Here is a 22,287-nt window from a genome sequence, read left to right as displayed (position 1 = left end):
ACTACATGACAATACAGTATGTCTTAGAAGAAAATCATGCTTAAGCCTGTATGTGACTCTTTTCTTCCTCCAAAAGACTCACACGCCTCATGTTGGGTGTAATCACATAACGTGTCTGAAAACGTGATCCCCAGAAGCACATTCTTTTTCACAGCCTTGGTAGACTTTAATGAGATCCAAAACATGACCAAGCATTTGTAAATAGTGTAAATGAACAACTCTTTTTTTGCTATCACAGAGTCATAAAAGAAATAATCTACACTTGAAAAACAGTCTGTAATTATTAAACTACTGATAGGACGATATAGTCAGGTACTAGTCTACATGTGTTTTTAAAAAATGACTTTCTAGGGAAAACACATACACACGTGTAGTGGATTTAATATTAACAGTTGATGCGTTAATATTAACCCGGCTAATCATGGTTCAGCAAACGTTTGTGTTCAGAAAATGGATAACATTTCCTGGAAGGATTCAATTACTCTGTGTACTTGGAAAAAACAACAACATTGAGACTTTATTATCAAACCTGTGTGAGCATAAAATACTTTTTTAATGATGATCACATAACTGATGGTTTAATTCTATTCACTTTAGTTAAATCTTATTTCTGTAGTACTGTAAAATGAGATGATAGGTGAGAGGTGAGATTATACACTGATGAGAGGGCAGGATTTCTAAGAACTGCATGGCAGTACCAGGTCAGAAAAAAGTTAAGGTCAGAGGAAATTTTTCCATTCTCCAGAATTTATGTCAATGGAAATTTTCTAACCCAATCCAAAGACATACTTCACCAGTTCAGTGCATTAAAACAATTGTGCTTGCATTTACAACATTCCACTCCATAATGTATTTAATGTCACAAAAACTACAAACAGTTCAATGAAGTTCAGTGAATGAAAACAATTGTGCTTACATTTACTGACTTCCAATCCATATTGTGTTTAAGGTCACAAGAATCAAGAGCCAGTGGCAAATATTCTCTTAAAAAAAGAGCTTTAATGTTTCCACCTTGAAAGCAATTATAAATAGCCCTGTGTAAAAACTGACAAGAAATAGTTTAATTTTCATGATGGACTGCAGGTAGAACCCAAACTAAGAACATGTACCCATCCTTAATAAAACCTAATCAATTTATTGTGACGTGATCTACAGATGTAAAGAACAAATCAATACAATACACATAATTAGTATGGAAATATAGAAAGACATAACACATGACCACTCTCTGTATGTGCATAAATGCTTTAATCAAACTTCAAAGAGAAAAGAAAAGTTGTTTTCAGGTTTTACTTTAAATAAAATAACAGAGGTAAAATGTCTAATAATCAGGGACAGGCAGTTAAAAAAATAAAAAACAAGAGTGTAGAACAGCCATAAATAACTTTTATCAAGAGATTATGGAGTACAACTGTGCCATATGACCCAAATGCAGATTCTTCTTCTTTTGGCTGCTCCCATTAGGGGTCACCACAGTGGATCATCTGTCTCCATACCACCCTGTCCTCTACATCTGCCTCTTTCAAACCAACTACCTGCATGTCTTCCTTCACCACATCCATAAACCTCCTTTTTGGCCTTCTTTTTTTCCTCCTTCCTGGTCAAGTCAAGTCAAGAAGCTTTTATTGTCATTTCAACCATATATAGCTGATGCAGTACACAGTGAAATGAAACAAAGTTCCTCCTGAACCCAGGTGCTACATAAAACAACATAAAACAACAGTCACAGAACAGAAGAACACAGGGCCAGGAACTAAGATCCTCGCCACATAAAGTGCATGTGTGCAACTGGTGCAAACAGTGCAAAAGACAACACAAGACAGTGCAGGACAACACAGGACAGTGCAAGACAACACAGGACAGTGCAGGACAATACACAAAATATAAAACTAAAAACAGCAATAGCTCCGCCAGTAAAACCTGTCGTGACAGAATAAGGTGCACAGTAGCAGAAAAATCTAAACAGAGAAATGTAAACAGAATTGTGCAATTCTACAATAGCAGCAATCAAAATAAACTGAACAGTGACCAAAGGATTTGGACAGAATATTGTGCAAAAAGAGCAAGTCCCGGAAGATCAGCAACAAACGGCATGTAAACATTTTGCGATAATGAAAGGTGTGAATGGTGCTGAAACCTGGGTGTGCGAAGTGTATGTGTGTTGAGTCCGGTTGTACAGATCAGTCACTCAGTTGTGTGTGTAAGTGTGTATGTGTGTGAGAGAGAGTTCAGTTCAGATGTTTGTTGAAGAGCCTGATTGCTTGCGGGAAAAAACTGTTGCACAGTCTTGATGTGACGGCCCGAATGCTTCGGAACCGTTTCCCTGATGGTAGGAGGGTGAAGTGTGTGTGTGTGACGGGTGTGTGTGGTCATCCACAATGCTGTGTGCTTTGCGGATGCAGCGTGTGGTGTAAATGTCCTGGTGGCTCCATCCTCAGCATTCTCCTACCGATATACCCCATGTCACTTCTCTGCACATGTCCAAACCATCGTCCTACATGCTCGGTCCCGCTAATAAACTCATTTCTAATCCTGTCCATCCTTGTCACTCCTAATGAAAATCTCAGCATCTTCAGCTCTGCTACCTCCAGCTCCACCTCCTGTCTTCTAGTCAATATACAGTTTTAAAATGTCAGAAAATATGTCCAGTATCTGGTCTCCCTGATACAGGAATCTGAAATTATTGCCCAGTTTCTTTGCATCTGCACCCATGATAGCCTTAGATTCCTGTTGAAGCAATCCCTATAATCATGTTTTACAACTGTGGTGAACCTTGAGGTGGCTACTTTAGGTTTTACTCCTGTTAGCCAAGAACAGGATTCTTGCGTCAAGTCAAGAAGCTTTTATTGTCATTCCAACCATATATATCTGATGCAGTACATGGTGAAATGAGACATTTCTTCAGAACCATGAATTCTGAGCCAACTCAATTTCTGTGAGTCTGCACTGATGATAGCTTTAGATTCTTGTTCTTCTCCAAGAGTACAACTCAAAGTGGTCTTCTGTTGTTGTAGCCCATCAACCCCAAGGTTCACCACAGCTGTAAAGAACGATTGTAGTGATTAATTATATCATTCCTGTTATCTCGTAAACAATCTGCCCATTTTCATTTAACTTCAACAAGGTCTTTCTATCCACAGAACTGTTGCTCACTCCATGTTTTTTGTTTTTTTTGCACCACAGGTAAAACTTTAAAGACTATCTCTAAAAGATCAGCAGACATACTCATACCATCTAGCACAAACAAACATACCATGGCTAAAGTCAGAGATCACATATTTAAACAATTTTTATATATCATTTTGATATTTTGAAGCTCTTGACCTGTATCTGTATGACTGTATGCATTGCACTGCTGCATTTAATTTTCTAATAAAGTGGATAGAAACTGCAGCTGGATTATATTTATAACATATTTATTTTTACAGAAGTTCAAGCACTGGAGTGAAAAAAAGGTATAATCACAGTTTTATATCTGGTAGTGGATTAATCCTTCTTTTCTTTATTATTATTTCATGTGTTAACAATAAAAGCTGAAATTTCACTTTGAAGTGCTTTTCTGTTTTATTTGCAAAGCCCCTGTGAATGAATGTTTATAGACATTTTGCTGCAAGGCTTGCTATTTTTAAAAAAGGACAGTTCCTGGACATGTGCTGATGCCAAAAAAGAGGGCAACAGCAGTGAACACAGTGATGCAGTCTGTGTAGACACTGCTATTTAGGGCATCTGCACAGAGGGACTTATTTTTAGGAAGAAACAGGCTACATTATAATAAGATAAGCTGTATGTAGTTGTTTGTACCATGCACTAGCATTGTCTCACTTCAGCAACAAAATACTTTATAAAATCAGTAAGTCTTGGCAAATGTACAATCTTACCTTGTACAGTTTTATAAAAAGACTATTAAAAAGTAATCCAAACCTATTATGATACATAAGTTTAAATAACCTTCAAGCTTAACATTTAAAACTGTAGAATACAAATTTTGGTTGGCTGTCAAAACCTCACTGGAGACATGACTCTACTTTTCACAATATAGCCTTTTCATTCACCTTAACCTTTATCCTGGTCAGGGTTTCAATGGATCAGAAGCCTATTCCAAGAACCTAGGGCGTATTCAGGTTTGTTGCAAAAAGATTACTAGGAACTATATTATGAAGTAACTAGAAAACCAGCACATTGATATGACAATTAATAGCAAAAGTTTGCTTTTTGTTGCATATTTTAGCTTCCCTCTTCCCTAATATTTTATTGAACGAAACTATTCTTAGTAAAGTAGTAATACTGATGGACTGTATATTGCACTCCGGCAATCAGTATTACTGTCCATAAGGACTAGAGGACTATTAACACAACTGTGGAGAAGAAAAATCTTTTGTTTCCAACATTACATTTACAGGGTAACTAAACCAGGAGGTGTATATGGTGCCCAGTAATGCTGCTAAATTTGATAGGGTAGAGAGGAGCTAATGTACAGCACCACTCAAAAGTTTGGACACACAATTGGCAAGTAACACAATTAAGTAAATAAAAAAGACAGTCCATCATCAATTTTGATAGATTGAGGGTCAGCCAATACAAAAAAAAAATTAAAAACTTTAAATGCATCTCCAAGGGCAGTCTCTAAAACGAACATATGCAGCGATGAAACGTGATCTAATGAGGACTGCCCCAGGAAAGAAAGATCATAAACATCTTATCAGAGGATAAGTTAATAAAATCAGTAAAAAAAAAAAAAATATTTGGTTTGATAAAACCAAATTTAAGATTTTAGATTCTCTGGTAGACATAGAGAATGAAAACTGAAGGAGGAGGTGTGATGAGGTGGGAGTTTGTTGGTGGTTAGTCAAAGTTGAAGGCACACTTAACCAGCATGGCTACCACAGCATTTTGCAGTGACATGCCATCCCATTTAGTTTGCACAATTTGTTTCCAAATGGACAATAACCCCAAACACCTTTAGGATATGGAAGAGCAATTTGACAAAGAAAAGTGATAGAGTTCTACATCAGATGACCTGACCTCCACAATCACCCGATCTAAAGCTAAATGAGATGGTTTGAGAGTTACGGAAAAGCAGCCACCAAATACTCAACACCTCTGGGATCTTTTTCAAGATTGTTGAAAAATCATTCCAGATGACATCATCATTAATCTGATGAGAGAATGCCATTAATGTGTGCCAAAGCTATTAAAGCTATCTAACATATTTTTGTTAACAACACCATTCCGTATATGTTCTTTCATAGTTGGGATTTCTTCAGTATTAATGTACAATGTTGAAAATAAGAAAAATAAGAGAAAAGACTGAAGGAGAAGGTGTGACCAAACTTTGACTGGTACTGTATATTCTATTTATATGGCATTTTAATGTTTTCAGTCCCACACTCACTGTCACTGCTATGGTAAGGTAAGACTGATCCATCACCTGAATACGTGATGGATCACCTCTTCAGACTGATCCCATTGTTTACTTTCCATTGATGCATATAACACAGGTGGTGGTAGATGCTAAAGTGTATATAAAAAACTGATGCATAATCACGCATATGATTAATTAAATGGTCAGTGAGTCATACAGCCTCAATGTATCCAAGAAGTAGAAATCCCTCATGTGAAGACCCAAGGACTTTTGTAAAGTGCTGTGAAAAGTGTGTCACTGGGCCACGAGGCTCTTCAGCACGTCACATGGACACATTTCGCGCCTCGTGCAAGTTTTTGGAGAAGCGCCCCACCTGCGCCGTGTACTGCGTCAGGCTCAGCAAGAAAACACACGCGTCCTGACAAAGCGCTTCACAGCGACACACCGCGATAGAGTGACAGCACAAGCGCACTGGAGTCTCACTTGCTTCCTTTTGCGCTCAAACAATCTAACCCATCGTTGCGTTTCAGCAGCTTCTCGACCAGTATTTGAATGAAACATTTTGTCGGCTGAGACGAGCAGCCCAGCGCATCTTTCGGTGTGTTCTCAGGAGTGCACGCGCGTATGCACTGCGTCTAAATCGTGCAAATAATACAATTAATCTAAATTTGAGTTTTCATTTTTATTCATTGCACACCTGTATGACTGGAGTACAGGATGACCACGACAATGGACACGAACAACAATACCGGTAAGCTTAAAGCATATTAAGTTTTTCTATTTATCAATGTTTCTGGATGCTGTTTTGGAAGCTGTTCGTGTTTTCCAGACATCAAAATGAAAATTATGCTCGGTGTTGATTATTTGTGATCATCATACATATACACCATGCACTATAGACAGTTGCATGCGCTTGAGCGTACTGCGATGTTTTGTGTACACCGATTATTATTATTATTATTATTATTATTATATAATATTGTACAGTGTACAGTGTGCTATTCCACTACTTTTTTTAAATACTATACTATTTTATACTATACTATACTGCACTATACTAATATTATTATTGAATAAAAAAGTAGTGGAATAGCACACTGATTATTTTGTGTCATTATTGCATGAAAAAAAAACGTGAGTCCAGACGAGGTTTAAATATCACTCAAATACAGGGGTGTCACGTGGTCAGCCGGCGTTCGTGTTGTGTTGGAGGAACTACGTCAAAACCGGAAAGTCAGGTGTACAGCCCTCCTGGAGGCGCACGCGGCGTCTCGTGGCCACGCGCGTTCACGTGGACCGCCATGTGCGCTTTGTTTTTACTCCGGTTCTCCTCCCTCGACCATTGGCGCGCCGGGGCTCATTACATAATCTCCGCGCTGAGCCAGGCCTACTGTGAAGCAGCCACGTGAGCCGTGCGCGCGCTCTGATTGGACAGTTCCAGGCTGAGACGCTGGGACGCGTGTTGCGCCTCCTAAACCACGTTTAATTGTAAAAGTAGGACATGGGAGCGATTCAAGAGAACGTAACAGCCCCCCCCTCCTTCACCCCTCCATCTCCTGTTGACATGGATACATAGATGACAAACAGTACAAGATGTTTCTATTTTAGATGTTAAAAATAGCAACTATTCACATTAACCGCTGTCAAGATCATTTTTTGTCAAAATGCAAAAAAAATGTATTACATATAAAAAAGAGATTTCTGTCAGTTTAAAAGTATTTTATAACATTTTATAGCGATTTTCACAACGCACCCAAGTTCTAATCAAATGAAACATATACATTATATATTATATTACATATATATGAGATTAGGAGGTAAAGGTGAGAATATGTACTTAAGAAACAAGACAAGCTTTATTTCAAAGGAATTGAATAATGATGGTACTCATTAGGAAGGCGGATCCATAAAAACGTTGTACAGCCGTGTGTCTGAGAAGCGCACGTGGCGCGGCGGTGTGCTCGGATGATGCTCCAAGCACATTACACGCATGCGCATTGGTTTTTTTTTTTTTCCCCCTCCCTAAAGTATCGCTCCATCAAGGTTTCGCTATTTAACAATGTTTCTATATTTTGATATTTATCGTGTTCGTCCCCGTTAATAAATATGCTGTAAAAGTTAATAGATAAGTCAGAGGGCTGGATTTGTCCTGGCACATGTGATTGCACGTGTTGCTGTTGTGTTCCACCTGACACAGTAACCCTTTGACTTTTTGTTCTGGTGCACAATGGTTGTATAATCTCTGAAGATATTTTGGCCTTTGCAATGTTTTTTTCAGGACCAATACTGAATAGAAAGAGTACTGTATCCCTGTTATGTCTATGGCTCAACATTTTTCATGGGTTTTAATGGCTTTGAAATGTCAAAAGCACCCAATTAGTTTAAAGCAATATATAATTCAAGGCTAAATTGAATAAGTATTCAAGACAGACAATAAATGTGAGTGGAGAAGTGGAAGGAGAACAACCTATTCAACACAAGTTCATATGATGGACAAAAGTGGATCTTCATTTGTAAAGATTTTCAGTGGGATATACCTGACCTCTATAATCTTTAATCTGACTTCTGTTGATATTATTGTAAATTTTCTATCTATCGCATACACGGTATTATAATAGACAAAGATATGCATCTGATTCACGACTTAGAATGAGTCAGCAGTGAGATATGCAAATTGTATCACGTGTCTGGACACCATCCCAGCTGTAATCACAGACATCATTCTTGTACATCATATTACATTAGTCCTCAAATCTTTCCACTTTTTTTGAAGGCATGAAAAACATTGTCAAATGTTACCATCGTTCTGAAATGTAATTCCCTTCTTCCATTCACTAGGAGGAGTCATCTCTTACATTGGATCATGTGGAGGGTCTCCTAATCGCACCAGCCCGGTATTTATGTACAGCGAGAATTCCAACAGCAGTCTGCAGTCACTGACACAACCCTGCTTTGGGTCATCTTTCCCGCCTTCACCTAATGGTTCCCAAGATTCTTCACGTATGTACACCAGCAGCAGTAGCTCCAGCAGTTCAGCATGTGGTGAAGACGGGAGCTCATCAAGCTCTGGAGGATCCCCAAGGGGGCGGGATGAAAGCAACATCCCGTACAATTCACCAAACAAATCAGTTGCTACTCTTACAAGTGAGCAAAACAGTTTCTAGTTTAACACCAGCTTTAATGACACCTTCATCTTTGAGATTGATATTATTATTTTTTTGTATATATTAGAGTTCAATGGAATGGTGTTACTCTGCAAAGTCTGTGGAGATGTGGCATCAGGCTTTCATTATGGTGTCCATGCCTGTGAAGGCTGCAAGGTAAGAGTGCTATTTTCACTATCGCGACATTTCAGTTAGAAGACTACATTCATCTTTAAATTTCAAAAACATTTTTCTTTTCACCTTTGGCAGGGTTTTTTCCGTCGAAGCATTCAGCAGAACATCCAATACAAAAAGTGCCTGAAAAATGAAACCTGCACTATTATGAGAATTAACCGCAATCGGTGTCAGCAGTGCCGTTTCAAGAAGTGTTTATCTGTTGGAATGTCTCGTGATGGTGAGTTAGATTGACAATATATTTTCTTCTGCTAAAATTAAGAGTAACACAAACCCAAAAATATAATCTTTCTATTTTCTTACAATTACAGCTGTCCGTTTCGGTCGCATCCCAAAGCGTGAAAAACAGCGCATGCTAGCTGAGATGCAGAGTGCCATGAATAACATGGTGAACAACCAGCTGCAGAATGAATTCCAAATGGCTACTCTTAAAACAAGCACCTCATACTCCCCATCCTCATCTTCCTCTTCCCCGTGCCCAGGTTTGACAATGGTCTCTCAGCCACAGCCTTCTGTGCCTGTGGCTCCTTCTCCCTCTCCACCAGCTCCAACATTGCCTTCTTCTCAAACTGCTCAGAGCCCTCCTCGGATTACCACCTCTCCCCCACTATGCCCTAGTCCTGGTATGGACAGCACCATAACCGCCATTACCAAAGCTCATCGTGAAACCTTTGTCTATGCTCATGATAAGCTATCACTACAGTCAGTAAATCAGTTTGATCTGGGTGGCGACAACAGTAATTGCTTTACTTCTGGCTTCAATATAAATAGTCACAATACAATATATCAGCCTAATTCAGCTCTACAGTGCAATGGCTTTGAACCTGATAACAGACAACACCTCCAATACTCACCAGTCTCCAACCAGCAGCATCAGAGCCTGCCATACCAAAACAATGCGCATCACATTCCCAACAGCAGCTGGCACGGGGCTCAGCAAGGAAAAGAGAACAGCAACAACATCCCAGCGCAAAACTGCCCATGGAAGAACCGAAAAGATATTCTGCTGGTGAGTTTGCAGTTTTCTGGGATCATTAGAAATCAGACTTATGAGACACTTTCTATATAGTAGACTTTACCAGCGCTAATTATCAACCTGTTTAATTATCCTAACTGTAAACAGGCAAAGCTTTTTAACTAGTCCACAATAAACTAAAACATATTTACCATTTCCAGGCTTGTCCAATGAACATGCATCCTCAGGCAGATCCTAACAAGACACCCCAGGAGATTTGGGAAGATTTTTCTCTGAGCTTCACACCAGCTGTACGTGAGGTGGTAGAGTTTGCCAAGCATATCCCAGGTTTCAGCTCTCTGTCTCAAAACGATCAGATCACCTTGCTGAAAGCAGGCACCTTTGAGGTAGGCTCTTGACCATCTGTTGATTTAAATATTTAAACAACAATATTTTCTGTAAAAAATCCACGGGTTTAAAATTGATTGTGTTTGGCGGAGGGTCAAACAAGGTATGCAATTTGTCAGGTTTTTTCTAGTGTTGCAAGCCAGATTGTTTAGCTTGAGTTTCATCAATAAATGGACTGCCTCCAAAATGTTGCCATTTGACCGACATGCCAGATGACTAATCACAGTAATTTTCTAATAGCTTGTCAGTATACACACAATCTTATCTTACATACTCAGTTTTATTTTTGTGTTTCTGAAAGGTCCTGTGAACTTTATTGACACCAGTGTATATATCTAGCTTGAACATGTCATTGTGTCTAGTTCTATCATTTTATTGTGTCTTAGGAAAACATTCCACCCACCTCCAATTCCCTCTGTGAATTTTGTTGCATTGTCATACAGGATTGGAAATGCACACTTTTTCAACAGCAAAATGTGATGCCTCTGGTGCAGCTATTTTCCAAGCCTCTTTTGTATTGTGTTTAAACGCTACACAATCTAGTTTTATTGAGTAAGAATTCACACCCTTGTGGATCCCTGTGTTGGGTTAGTTTTGCTGTCACCTTTAAACTTACAACGTGATCCCATTACACTCATGGAAGAGTAGTATGAAAGCCGTCTCAGTGTTGGGGAACTAAACACACATTTAAGTTTTGTTTATAATTCATTTATAGGTACATTGAAACACTCATTCCTCCATTTTACTGTTGAAAAACCTTGATCGCATGAGAGATTCAGACCAGTAGTTTATATAGCTCAATGTCCATGAACCATACACTACATACTGTATACATGATTATATAAGGTCTATGCTGTGAAGCCCAGATCTGCACTTTGATCTAGCAGAGGCTGTTTAGCAATAGCCTTGACATTTACAAGGTTTGAATCACAGTTTTTGTTAATTCAATAAAGTGAATCTTGCCGTTCTTGTTTACGTCTGGCCCTGTTTGACATAAAGATATCAATATTAGTTATCATGGGTGTCATTAAAAGCATTACAAAAACATTACTTACTTTCTTGGCAGTGTGTTGTGAGGTGACGATGAATTTCTAGACTATGCAACAATGCTGGTGTTTAAACACAACTTCACTCTTAGCATTGACAAACCTTTTTCTCCTCTGGTTATTTTTATAGGTGCTGATGGTACGATTTGCATCCTTGTTTAATGTCAAGGAGAAGACTGTCACGTTTATTTCTGGCACGACCTACAGCCTAGAAGCTTTGAAGAGCATGGGAATGGGAGCCCTTTTGGGAACCATGTTTGACTTCAGCGAGAAACTCAGTGCACTCGAGCTGTCTGCAGAGGAGCTGGGTCTTTTCACTGCTGTGGTGCTGGTCTCTACAGGTTAGCATTTTTGTGGTGTGTGTGTATGCCACCTTTTTGTGAATGAAAAATCAAGATAGAATATAGTGTTTTTTTATAGCAGTCATTTCATAGATTAGTAGTGTAAATGTGAAAGTTGCGGTGCCAAATTCAAATAATTAAATCTTTCTCGTTGTTTAGATCGCTCTGGTATCGAAAATGTTAAGTCGGTGGAGATGCTCCAGGACAGCCTGATTAAAGCACTTCGTACACTGGTGAGCAAGAGTGCCCCTGGTGATGTCTCTCGTTTCACCAAACTGCTGCTCAAACTGCCAGATCTGCGCACCCTTAACAACATGCACTCTGAGAAGCTTCTCTCCTTCCGCATTGATGCATGAGAAGCGTTTTGGCTGCTGTTACTACAAGCCAGCTGAGTCTATGGGAGTGGGTACTAGAGGGTTTGAGTGAAGGCAAATACAAATTTCCCATCACTGCTACACCAGCATATGCTTGGGTCTGATGGTGCTCAAAGACTTGAACAATGACTACAGGGTTGAAAGGACACAAGCTGAAGTGCATCAGAACAAAGACATTATTTTTAGACGTTTTTCTGCATCACAGCAAACAAAAATCAGGTACGGTGACCAATGACCTTGTTGCTACATATTCTTAAATTGTAGGACATAATATGGAATGGACCCAAAACCTTAAACTACACCTTGCATTAACTTGAAATCAGCTGTAGCAAATCAACATCAAAGCTCCATTGTCCCTGGGTCCATCCTGAGCTACTGTCTGTGTTTTGCATGTTCTTCCAATATCCATATGGATTTTCCTCTGGGTTCTTTAGTTTCCATTAACCTACCAAAAACATGCTTGTAGGACAAGGGAAATTTCTAAATGTCTCCTAGGCAGAATATGTGTGTAAACTGTGCCCTATCAAGGACAGGTGTGAATTTCAGGGTACATTCCCACCTCATGGCAACCATTCCCAGTATGGGCTCCAGATCCACTGCAACTATGACCAGGATAAAGCAGTTGCTGAAGATGAACATTTTAACCTACAAACTATATTTGATTTCACTCTTGCATTTATCCCTAATGCATTTCTTCCTAATACCATCCTAATGCAAGCACACTGTATAGACTGTGTTTCCACATACCTGATATTTGATTACAGTGAAAGCCAGTCTTTGGATCTCTGGTGGTTGCATGACTCATCCACATGTTAATGCAGGGGATAAATGGAGCGATTTCTCCAGACTATCTTGGACCTCCATGTTGCTGGAGTCTAGTCCAGAGAAGTTTGAATTGGGTTCCTGATATAATACACATCACATCACACATTAAAAAAAGAAACAGATGAATAATGCAAAGGAAAACTGTGAGTGCTTTCTTCTTTGCAACTGTGTAAAAATGTATAAATATAATAAATATACTAACTTGAATTGTTTCAAAATGTATATATTCTATATATATATATAAATATATTTTTTTGTAAAGTGTAATTCCTTAATACAAAGTTATATATGACAAATGTATAAGATGTCAAGTGTAGTCATATCTCATTTAAAGCATAAAGACTTACATGTTGCTTATGTTTGGTCTTTCTTGATTACATTGTGTAACACATTTTTGTCCCTGGGTAGTACGGAGCAATTTATAATTGTTCATGCCTCAAAACCTATTGAAACTAGAGGTTAATCTCCTCAAATTCAAACATGAATGATGACAATCAATAAAAAAAATGGATCTGATGCTTAAGAAACATCCTTTAGCCCACTATTTTGTTTTATATTTTATTTTGTTAATACCCAGGAAAGGCTGTAATGTGTTATTATTTTGTAGTAGCTTAAACAAGGCCTGTATGGTGGATAATACATCTTTATAGATTTAAAAAAAAAAATAATAATAATAAAATAAAAAAATCACTAAACAGATTTTCGCGAGATCTATCTTCAGCTGTTTTATTTTGGCGAGTTTACAGTGTCACTGTCAGAGGTAAAGTGTTTTCCAACCTAAAAGACTTTCTGGTTCCTTGGTAACATGAAAAGATATGATTTTTTTTTTTTTTGTCTTACTAACTGGTTTCATGGACATTACACAACATTAAACAGTTTATTTCTTGTTTATCTCCAAGTGGTAAAATAATTATTGAATGTTTATGTACAGCAAAGGTACAGAGAAATAAGGGTGGATGACTAGGAACAAATATATTAATAAAACTTTAGGCTGGATAGATTCCTACTTTCATATAATAAATTTACTCTCATCAACACTACTGCACCATGTACTCCAGGCACATAGTTTAGAGCTGGAATGTTATTAGAGGGGAAAAAAATGCCAAGCGATGTGGTGATTTTGGGACATGCCAGTGTAGGATTCCAGTAATTTCAGAATGTCTATCATTCACATATGATTTCCAAAGAAAATGCTGTATTAAAATTGAGGTTTTTAGCTGGTGTGCTCAATAAAATCGTAGCCAAATATTGAATACTGTGGAGTACATTTTGGTTACCTCTTTATGCAATATGGGGCATATTATTGAATATTGTTGAGTAGTCTCAGGACAGGCTTCAGAATTCCCTGCAACCTTAAAAGTGATTGTATGCTATTATATTTCTGGTATAGTGGCTCTTATCCATGTCAAAGTATAAAAAGCAAATGTATAAGCCTATAATATGTGGGCTATAAGGTACTAGGTTTGCAGTAATTGAACAAGTATTCCTTATAAAGGGGATGATTTACCCATTTGACCTGTCCACTGCAGTATATCAAGGGAAGCTGAGCTTCACTATTGACCCTGACAAAAGCATATGTTGTTATAATAACTGAGAAAGGTTTAAGGAAATATTATTGAAATAAGTCTAGCTTACTGTTTTTTTCCCCCTCTGGAATAAACAATCACAGCTTATATTCAGACTATAAAAAATAGTCATTCTATTTCAGTCAAACAGTATTTCTGAGACCAGTCCCTGAAAGGGTGGCCCATTAGTCCTTATGCTGAACGGTGAAGAAAAGGCTTTCCTCCCATCTCACACGTGGAATACAGAATTGGGTCAGTCTGCCCTCATAACCAACTTTTTACAGCCTCTTCCTATTGGTCAGTGCCACAGTGGGCTTCACATCTCTAATAGCCAATAACTGAAGACCTAGGTCCGTGTGAGCAAACAGAGTTGCTCATTAGCTGAGGAACATATATGAATGAACGAAAGAGGAAACACCTTTCTAAGTAATAGTATTTAGTTTGTCTCTTGTTGGTATCCTTTATAACAAATTTTACAACGTTTACGTTTAGATACATTTAAAAGTTCAAAAGGAACCAACAAACATCCAAATAACCCCTCATGAATCCTTTATAAACCCTAAGAATGGGTAAATACAAATATAAACTGATGTGTGCTGCCTCCTAGTGGTGGTCTATTTAAATACAGAATGAAATATTATATATACACAACATTATAATGTTGTATTCTTTCACATTAAAGTACACTAAACTATAATCGTTGCTAATTATTAAATTTAAAAATAAGCTAAATGAAAAGGTAGTTAAACCAATGTTTGATATGAAATAATTTAATCTGCATTAACTACTTTTATCAGTTAGCTTCACTTATAAATTGACAATTAGCCACAATTAATATCTACTTATGTGTATAATTTTAGTCTATAAAGGCCACCAAATTTAACTTTGTCTTTTTCCAGTTGTCCAGTTTCAAATGATGCCTCAGATTTCTGTTCTTAGATGGCAGAAAAGGAACTTGCTAAAGTCTCTGGATCAAGATTTGTTTACGCTTATTTACTGATCTGCTCGCCATTTGTAATAAGTCAATATTTGAGTTGGCATCACTTTTCCACCATCTAAAACTAGTCTGACCATTTTCCTCTGACCTCTCATATCAACAAAGCAGTTCCTGTTTCACACCAGCCTGTGTAAACCCAGGAGACTGTTGTGTGTAAAGCTCATGTTACTCTTGATGTCAGCTTTACTTAAAGCTCTTGTCCTGTATCTGTATGGATATATGCACAGAATTAGATATAGTTTAATGCTACCACATGATTGGCAGATTGAATAATTGCATGAGTAAACAGAGGTATAGGTGCTCGTGCTTAAGTGGTCTATATAATGATATTCTTACTATGAGAAAACTGTGGGCTTTTCTTATTTCTATTATAAAATTTAATACAGAACAACATACACACTGATTTAGTAGAACCAACAGGAGATTCCTTTAGAATGAAAGTAAGATAGAATACACAGAACAAAACACAGAAAAGACCATACTTGATGTCCAGGTTGACAAAATCAAGTGTAAATAAGTGTAGACAGTTACTAACAGCATTTGAGAGTCATTTCAGTTTAAATACATTACCAGGTGAAACATAAGACTATTTTAGCATGCACATACAGTAGAGAGATGCAGCCATATTTTGGGACCCTACACCACCCGACTAGCATGATGCTGCAGGCAGTGTTCAGAAATCTGGATAGGACGAGAGAAACTCAAGCCAATCTGTCAGAGTAGGATTCATCACAGGGGGCTGAAAGGCAGAGCAATAAAATCAGTGAGTATAACAACATACATTTACATATCAACAATATTTAATTCTGTACAATTTGTATATCTCTTTAGATTTATTTTAGCAACTCAATGAAAGCAGGCATTATTTTTCTGAACAAGCTATCCTTGATGTATGTAGAAATAAATTAAGTAAAACATTTCCCAAGTGATGTACTATTTCAGTGGTCTGTGATTCAGGCCAATATTAACATTAGAGATACAAATAAAAACGGAATGCATGAAAAACCAACCCCCCCAAAAAAAAACAATATTTAAAGGTTGTCTGTACATATGGCCAGGTTAAACATAATACTTTTTAGGTATTCAATCAGTGATTTAGCCACATATACTGTTCTAATGCATTCTGCCTGCTTGATTTGTTTTGATCTTCCAGGCAAATGATGGCCTGCCTAACTGGTAGTCACAGCTCTTTGGACTCTATATTGACAGTTATGTAACAGAATCACGTTCCATATCAACTTTAGACCTTTTACCTGTTTTTATGACGGGGAAATATTGAATGATGAATAGGGGAATTAACAAACCTGGCCATATAATAGCTGAACAGCTGGTTTTCTAATTACTGTAATTCTCCCTGTATTTCTTACACCACTCACCCGATTTTAATCTTAATGCTGAAATTATTAAAAAGCAATACTAAATATACAAGAGAAAATAAGACGGGTCTCTACAATGAAGAAGTAATTTGTTTCCTTTTTAGAAAAAGGTAAAGAAAAACTAGTTTTTTTTATGTTTTAGTTTGAAATGATCCCAAACTTCGTTTGGGAAAACTGTCGTTTTCTTTGGTCTGATTCTATTGAAGCCCGTTTCAGCCACATAAAAAAAAAAAAAAAAAAAAACGTTTGCATAATTCCCACTTTATTTCTTGCAATTCCGACTTTTTTCCTCTCGCAATTCTGGCTTTACTCCTCGTAAACACCAACATTTCTGGTGCATCCACCAGTAACCATGTTATAAATGAAATGAAATAACTAAACAATATCTTTCCTAATGTCCAAATATTTACATACCAGAGTGTATATTTTAGAAAAATATAACTTTTTTTTTTTTTTTATATAAATTTTGCAAACTGTAATTTCAAACAATATAAGACTTTAATGCACAGGAGACATGATGCATTGTGTACTATTACAATACTGTCATGATTATGGCAGATTTTTCTTGACATTTTTACCTGCAGGACAGAAAGATTGAGAAGGTTGCCATCTTTGCGCACAGCAAGCAGTTTGGCACGCCCACTTGATGGGTAACCCTCATCCAGCTCCAGGTGGCACACTGTGGAGGCGGACTTAAGAAAGATCAGCAGGCGCTTTGCTGGAAACCAGTCGATTGCAAACCTGAGACACATTTTTTGTGTGCTGAACAACTTGCCTGAATGTGACAGATACATTTTACTGAAATTATACATTCAGTTCATGAGAAGTGCTGGTTCATGCACTTAAACAGAAACAAAAGTAAGTGATGAGCTGTGATAGAGGCTTAACATGAGTATTTTAACAATAACATATGCAGAATATATGTAATATTTTTGTGTAGTTTATGCAAGATTAGATTTTTTTTTATCTTTTATAATTACAAAAATATTGACAGTGGTCCTTATGTGCTATCCTTGTAAACATTTCAGGTCTGTGTTACTGTGGTCTTTGTACCTGGAATGAAGTGCCTGGATTTCAGCAAGCATCTTCCCTTGACTAACGTAGCACTCCATCACTTCCAACAGGGCAGCACTTAGCTCTCTTACATGGCCTTCCACGGACTCCTCCAAGAGGCCTGCAGTGCCCTGGAAAACCTAAGTCAGATATACACACACCTTAAAACACAAGTAACACCTTGACTCTCGTTCTAAGGGTCACAAAAATAACTCTGACACAGACACACAGACACAGACACACACACACACATATATATATATGTATATATATATAAACACTCACCTTCAGGCGGAAGTGGTCTTCTGTTGTCATGGTGACGGACAGATGAAGCGGTTGCAGGGACTGCTGAGTGGAGCGGGGCAGAATCTCTAATTGCAGCTCAGATGGGCTCACAGACAACAGCCTGTACTGCATATTAGCCCGAGTAACTTCCAGGGTATCCTGCAACCTGAAACAGGTTACATTTACAGCTAAGTTGATGTGGGCTTCCAAAACCAGGTTATGCACTGAGAAAGTCTGCAGGTTACAAATATTGAGCCAGGACTTCGGCTGTATCTCTCTATTGTATCTCTGTTGCTGATAAGCACTTGTTTAATTTCATTCTAAATATGGTGTCATCATTTTGTGCATTGTATTTTGCTATCTGGGGTGCTGACATTCTTACTCAGATGAGGTAATAATCATTGGACCAGATAAAAATAATTGAAAAATTGTTATGGAGCTTTAATAGATTTAATGTATTCTTGAAGTAGTTATTCTTTTTCTCCAATTACACGTGCCTATCCACAGAATCAAGTGCATTAATTGCCAAATTTGTTAAACAAAAACCTTTCGCATGCTTGAAGTAGCATCAGAGGAAACAATCTGTCCAAGACAGATTAACCAAGCCATGTCTCAATTTACCATTTGAATTTGCTGCTCTAAAAATGGCAATTGATTAAAAAAAAAAAAAACCCAAACAAACAAAAAAAACCTGTATTTTCATCTTTCTCACAGACAAACATCAAAGTTGCTGCTCACCTTTCTCTAAAAGCTGTCCAATTAGACACCTGGGCTAACAGTTTATCCACTTGAGTTTTAATTTCCAAAAGCCGTTTGTCACATGCACGCAAGGCATCCTGGGCTGTCTGCAGGGACACATCTATTCGCAGACTCAGCTGTTTCTGTAGGCCAGAAAACAAGAAGGGTGATTATGAAGCATAAGTTCATTAATAAAAATTGGCAAATATTTTTTGCTTTAAAAAGGAAATAATCGTAAAACTACTGAATGGACGATTTGAAATGTTACAACGATTTAAAAACTGCTACTTGAACAAGAAACCTTTGTCATTACAAAGCACAGAAAAACTTTGAATTACTAGTTAATATCCATGACAGTACTACTACATGACAGGATAACAAGCAATATATCAGATGATTTCCAATATTGGAATCATTCAGAAGCTTTCAGATTTAATATATTATTAAGAATTGCATTTACACTGTCATGTTTTTACTTTCTAATTTCCAGTTTTGACTCCAAACATGGGCATAGCTGGGAGAGGGCTGCACTTATACTTTCTCATAAATCTCTGATATTTTTTTTTCTTCCTTGAAAGACACACAAATTGAGACGATTTTTTATACTAAAACTGGGCATGTTTTTAGTCACCACTGTCATTACATGGACACAATTTCTTAAACATTATATTTTGATAGAAAACAGTGTTCTACAGAACAAAGTCAGTCATATGTGTTTGGAAGAACATGACATTGAGGAAAACTTTATGTTTTTGTTTTTTTTGGTTTGCTTTACTGTATGAATTTATCTACTATGTTTATCTGGCTTGTGAGGCTTAAGTCTACAGATAGATCTGTCCCTCTCATTTTTTTAATTGCTGCTACGTCTCTCACTTCATTCACTGGGATGCGATTTGGTTCCAACTAGACAAACCCTGACACAGCACTGGTTGTAAATTTAAAGTATTGTGCATTTTTTGATTTCTTGACTCAGTAATCACGGGTGTCCTCCTTTACTAAATTTAAAACCAGTCACCATGTCCTTTTGGAACTGTGTGATAAATCAAGAGTAACCTACTAAATAGCTCACCTCAGCTCTCTGCTTTGACTGTAGTGCAGCTCTCTCCTGTTTCTTGCACTCCTCTTTCTGAAAGAAATCATACTTGATAATTCTAGATGATTTTTCAAAAGCATAATGATTGACTTCAGTGAAAGACTCTGTAAATAAAGCAGAAACAAAAACATAAAAAGTATTGGTTGGAAAAAATCTACTAAAAAAAGTACTTTTTTTTCCAGGGTTACCAGCAGAGCCTCCAGCTTTTGACGTTTTTTGAGCAGCTCGTCCATGTGCTCCACTAGTGTGCATATCAGCCCTTCAATTTCTTGGACCTGCTCAAGATACTCTGCCTTTAAAGCCTTCCAAGGAGTGCTGGCCTCAGTGTCTATGTACATAAGTACAATGGTAGTTTATCAGTGTCCACCTAGTGCACATATTTTTATTTAGCTACGAATATAAAACTACAAAATGCAGTGTTCCATTCTGTGGAAATGCTCTATATATTTTTTTTTTTTTTGTATTGTGTATACTTAGTGTTCAACAACATATGTGTAACAATTAGGATCAGTATATACAAGAAACAAATGATAATGTACAACATTTATTTGACTGAAATGCACACACTACACACCACATACAGAGCGAACTGCCAAGTGAAAGTGTGAGAGAGTTTGATGTTTCCTTTAATACTATAAAGAAGTAAGAAAGGCCATGGCTGTGGTCCACGGGAAGATAACTGGTGTGTTGGACGGTTCATAAGAAGAATGTTGGTCATATGCTTAAAAAAAAAAAAGTCTGGATGAATTCTGACCACTGTTATTTCATGAAATTGAAAAGCACCAGACTTTTAGACATAATGATGGTGGAAGGAAAAGGTGTTAAATTAAAAAAGTGGGTGTTACACAGTTTGCTGAAGAAGGTTATATAATGTGTTTTTGAGTGCATGAAACAACCTGGCTTTATTTGCTGTATATTGTTTTATTTTGGCATCACATGCCAAGATTCGAAACTTAGTCCTGCTCTTGGCATTTTGACTTCTTTGTTACTTTTTTGTGATAATTAGCTACAACATGAAAAAGCAAGCACCTACCAGAACCCCCGACTCGCCGCTCACCTGGTTTAGGTGGACATGGTTCATTCAGGAACTGCTCTGCTGACTCCAGACCTGCAAGAAGCTTTAACATATCGTCCATCACACCATACTGCTGGCACATGATCTTCTGTTTCCGTCTGCAGTCCTATTTAAAAGAAAACATGTACACATAGTACACTATTCATTAAAAAAAAAAATAATGATAATAATTAGAGTATTTCATTTCCATATTAAAATCACATGCATGCAGTGTTTTTTTGTATACTTGTATTCACCTACACCACAGGTTCCCAAATCTGGTCCTGGACTACCCACAGTCCACACTTTTCAACTAACGAGTTACACTTAGCAGCCATCCAGGTGTGTCTGGAGCAGGGAAAACACTGAACACAACTTACCATTAAATACGCGGTCATAACTTTTCCCTCTCCGGCATCCTGAGCCTCGGTGGAGTCGCATGGCTTCAAAAGAGAAGGATCAGACCTTTCTAGTATCCTACATTCAGACGTGAGGGTTAACAAATTGAAAAAGATTTCTTTCATTCGTATCATTTCTCCATCTAACACCAGTCCTACACGGTGTACAAGTGGTAGGTCAGTGGTTAAGCTCTGGGTTACTGCTCGGAAGGTCGAGAGTTCAAGCCCCAACAGTACTAAGCTGCAATTGTTGGGCCCTTGAGGAAGGCCCTTGACGCTTTATCATGGCTGACCTGCGCTCTGCTTCCTAACATCGCTAGGATATGCGAAGAAATAATTTTACTGTAATATACATGTGACACGTAAAAAAAAAATAATTAAAAGTACAATAAAAAAAAACAATAAAAGCCCCGATGAAACAGACTTCCCAAATCTGTGTAACAGAACACCAGCGAGCTCTGACTACAGCAGAACGTTACTCCCACACCGAGCGTATTAAACACAATAATAATTTTGTTGACATTAATGATCAAATCAAACATATTTACATATATACTTATAACTGTATTTATATTTATGTCCGTACACCGTAAAGTCATTTTCTATTTTATAAGCGCATTCCCAAATCTTACGTACTCAGTCGCTCTTTCTGTCGCCATTTTTGTTTTGAAACTTACCCGCGCGAATTTCATTGGTCAGAATTAGCCCCGCCTCTTCGTTTTGTTTCCTTTTTAAGAAGAAGAAGAAGAAGAAGACGCAAAAAAAAAAGCTTCTTGGTTTATTATCGCCCCCATGTGGACTGGCGCGTGGCACATCGCGATGCGGTTTTTAAGGTTTTCAAACTATTAGACACTGAAATAAAAATAAAATGAAATAAAACAAAATGGTCACATTTATTTAAACAAAATGTATTTCTGCTTTCACTGTAGTAAAGAGCCTTACTCTAAAACAGAGGTTCATAGACGTTTTAAATCATTTCTTTCTACAGAATAGATAGATAGATAGATAGATAGATAGATAGATAGATAGATAGATAGATAGATAGATAGATAGATAGATAGATAGATAGATAGATAGAT

General features: G+C 37.5%; 2 protein-coding genes across 4 annotated transcripts; one reads left to right on the top strand and one right to left on the bottom strand.

Moving 5' to 3' along the window:
- Positions 1-5,634: 5,634 nt before the first annotated feature.
- Positions 5,635-12,767, top strand: nr1d1 (nuclear receptor subfamily 1, group d, member 1). Its single transcript, XM_083566653.1, has 8 exons — positions 5,635-6,113; positions 8,201-8,506; positions 8,594-8,682; positions 8,776-8,920; positions 9,012-9,709; positions 9,877-10,062; positions 11,240-11,450; positions 11,610-12,767. Exons 1-8 carry the CDS (start codon positions 6,080-6,082, stop codon positions 11,804-11,806), a joined length of 1,866 nt encoding a protein of 621 aa, XP_083422779.1. The 5' UTR covers positions 5,635-6,079; the 3' UTR covers positions 11,807-12,767.
- A 2,847-nt stretch (positions 12,768-15,614) lies between these two features.
- On the bottom strand, positions 15,615-21,957 carry LOC310740178 (uncharacterized protein). 3 transcript variants are annotated; one of them, XM_083566689.1, is made up of 10 exons: positions 21,886-21,957; positions 21,191-21,287; positions 20,814-20,937; positions 19,927-20,084; positions 19,733-19,789; positions 18,664-18,806; positions 17,926-18,091; positions 17,641-17,780; positions 17,166-17,328; positions 15,615-15,950 (listed from the first exon to the last, which is right to left on the bottom strand). In XM_083566689.1, exons 2-10 carry the CDS (start codon positions 21,206-21,208, stop codon positions 15,885-15,887), a joined length of 1,035 nt encoding a protein of 344 aa, XP_083422815.1. In that variant the 5' UTR covers positions 21,209-21,287; positions 21,886-21,957; the 3' UTR covers positions 15,615-15,884. The 3 variants fall into 3 exon arrangements, with proteins under 3 accessions (XP_083422815.1, XP_083422813.1, XP_083422814.1); XM_083566687.1 differs by lacking the exon at positions 21,886-21,957 and adding an exon at positions 21,845-21,881; XM_083566688.1 differs by lacking the exon at positions 21,886-21,957 and adding an exon at positions 21,757-21,819.
- Positions 21,958-22,287: the final 330 nt, after the last annotated feature.

This window comes from Silurus aristotelis (genome assembly GCF_946808225.1).
Source record: "Silurus aristotelis genome assembly, chromosome: 17".
Classification (NCBI taxonomy): domain Eukaryota; kingdom Metazoa; phylum Chordata; class Actinopteri; order Siluriformes; family Siluridae; genus Silurus; species Silurus aristotelis.
Note: the sequence above shows the minus strand (reverse complement) of the source record. Positions and strands in the feature narration are given on the sequence as shown.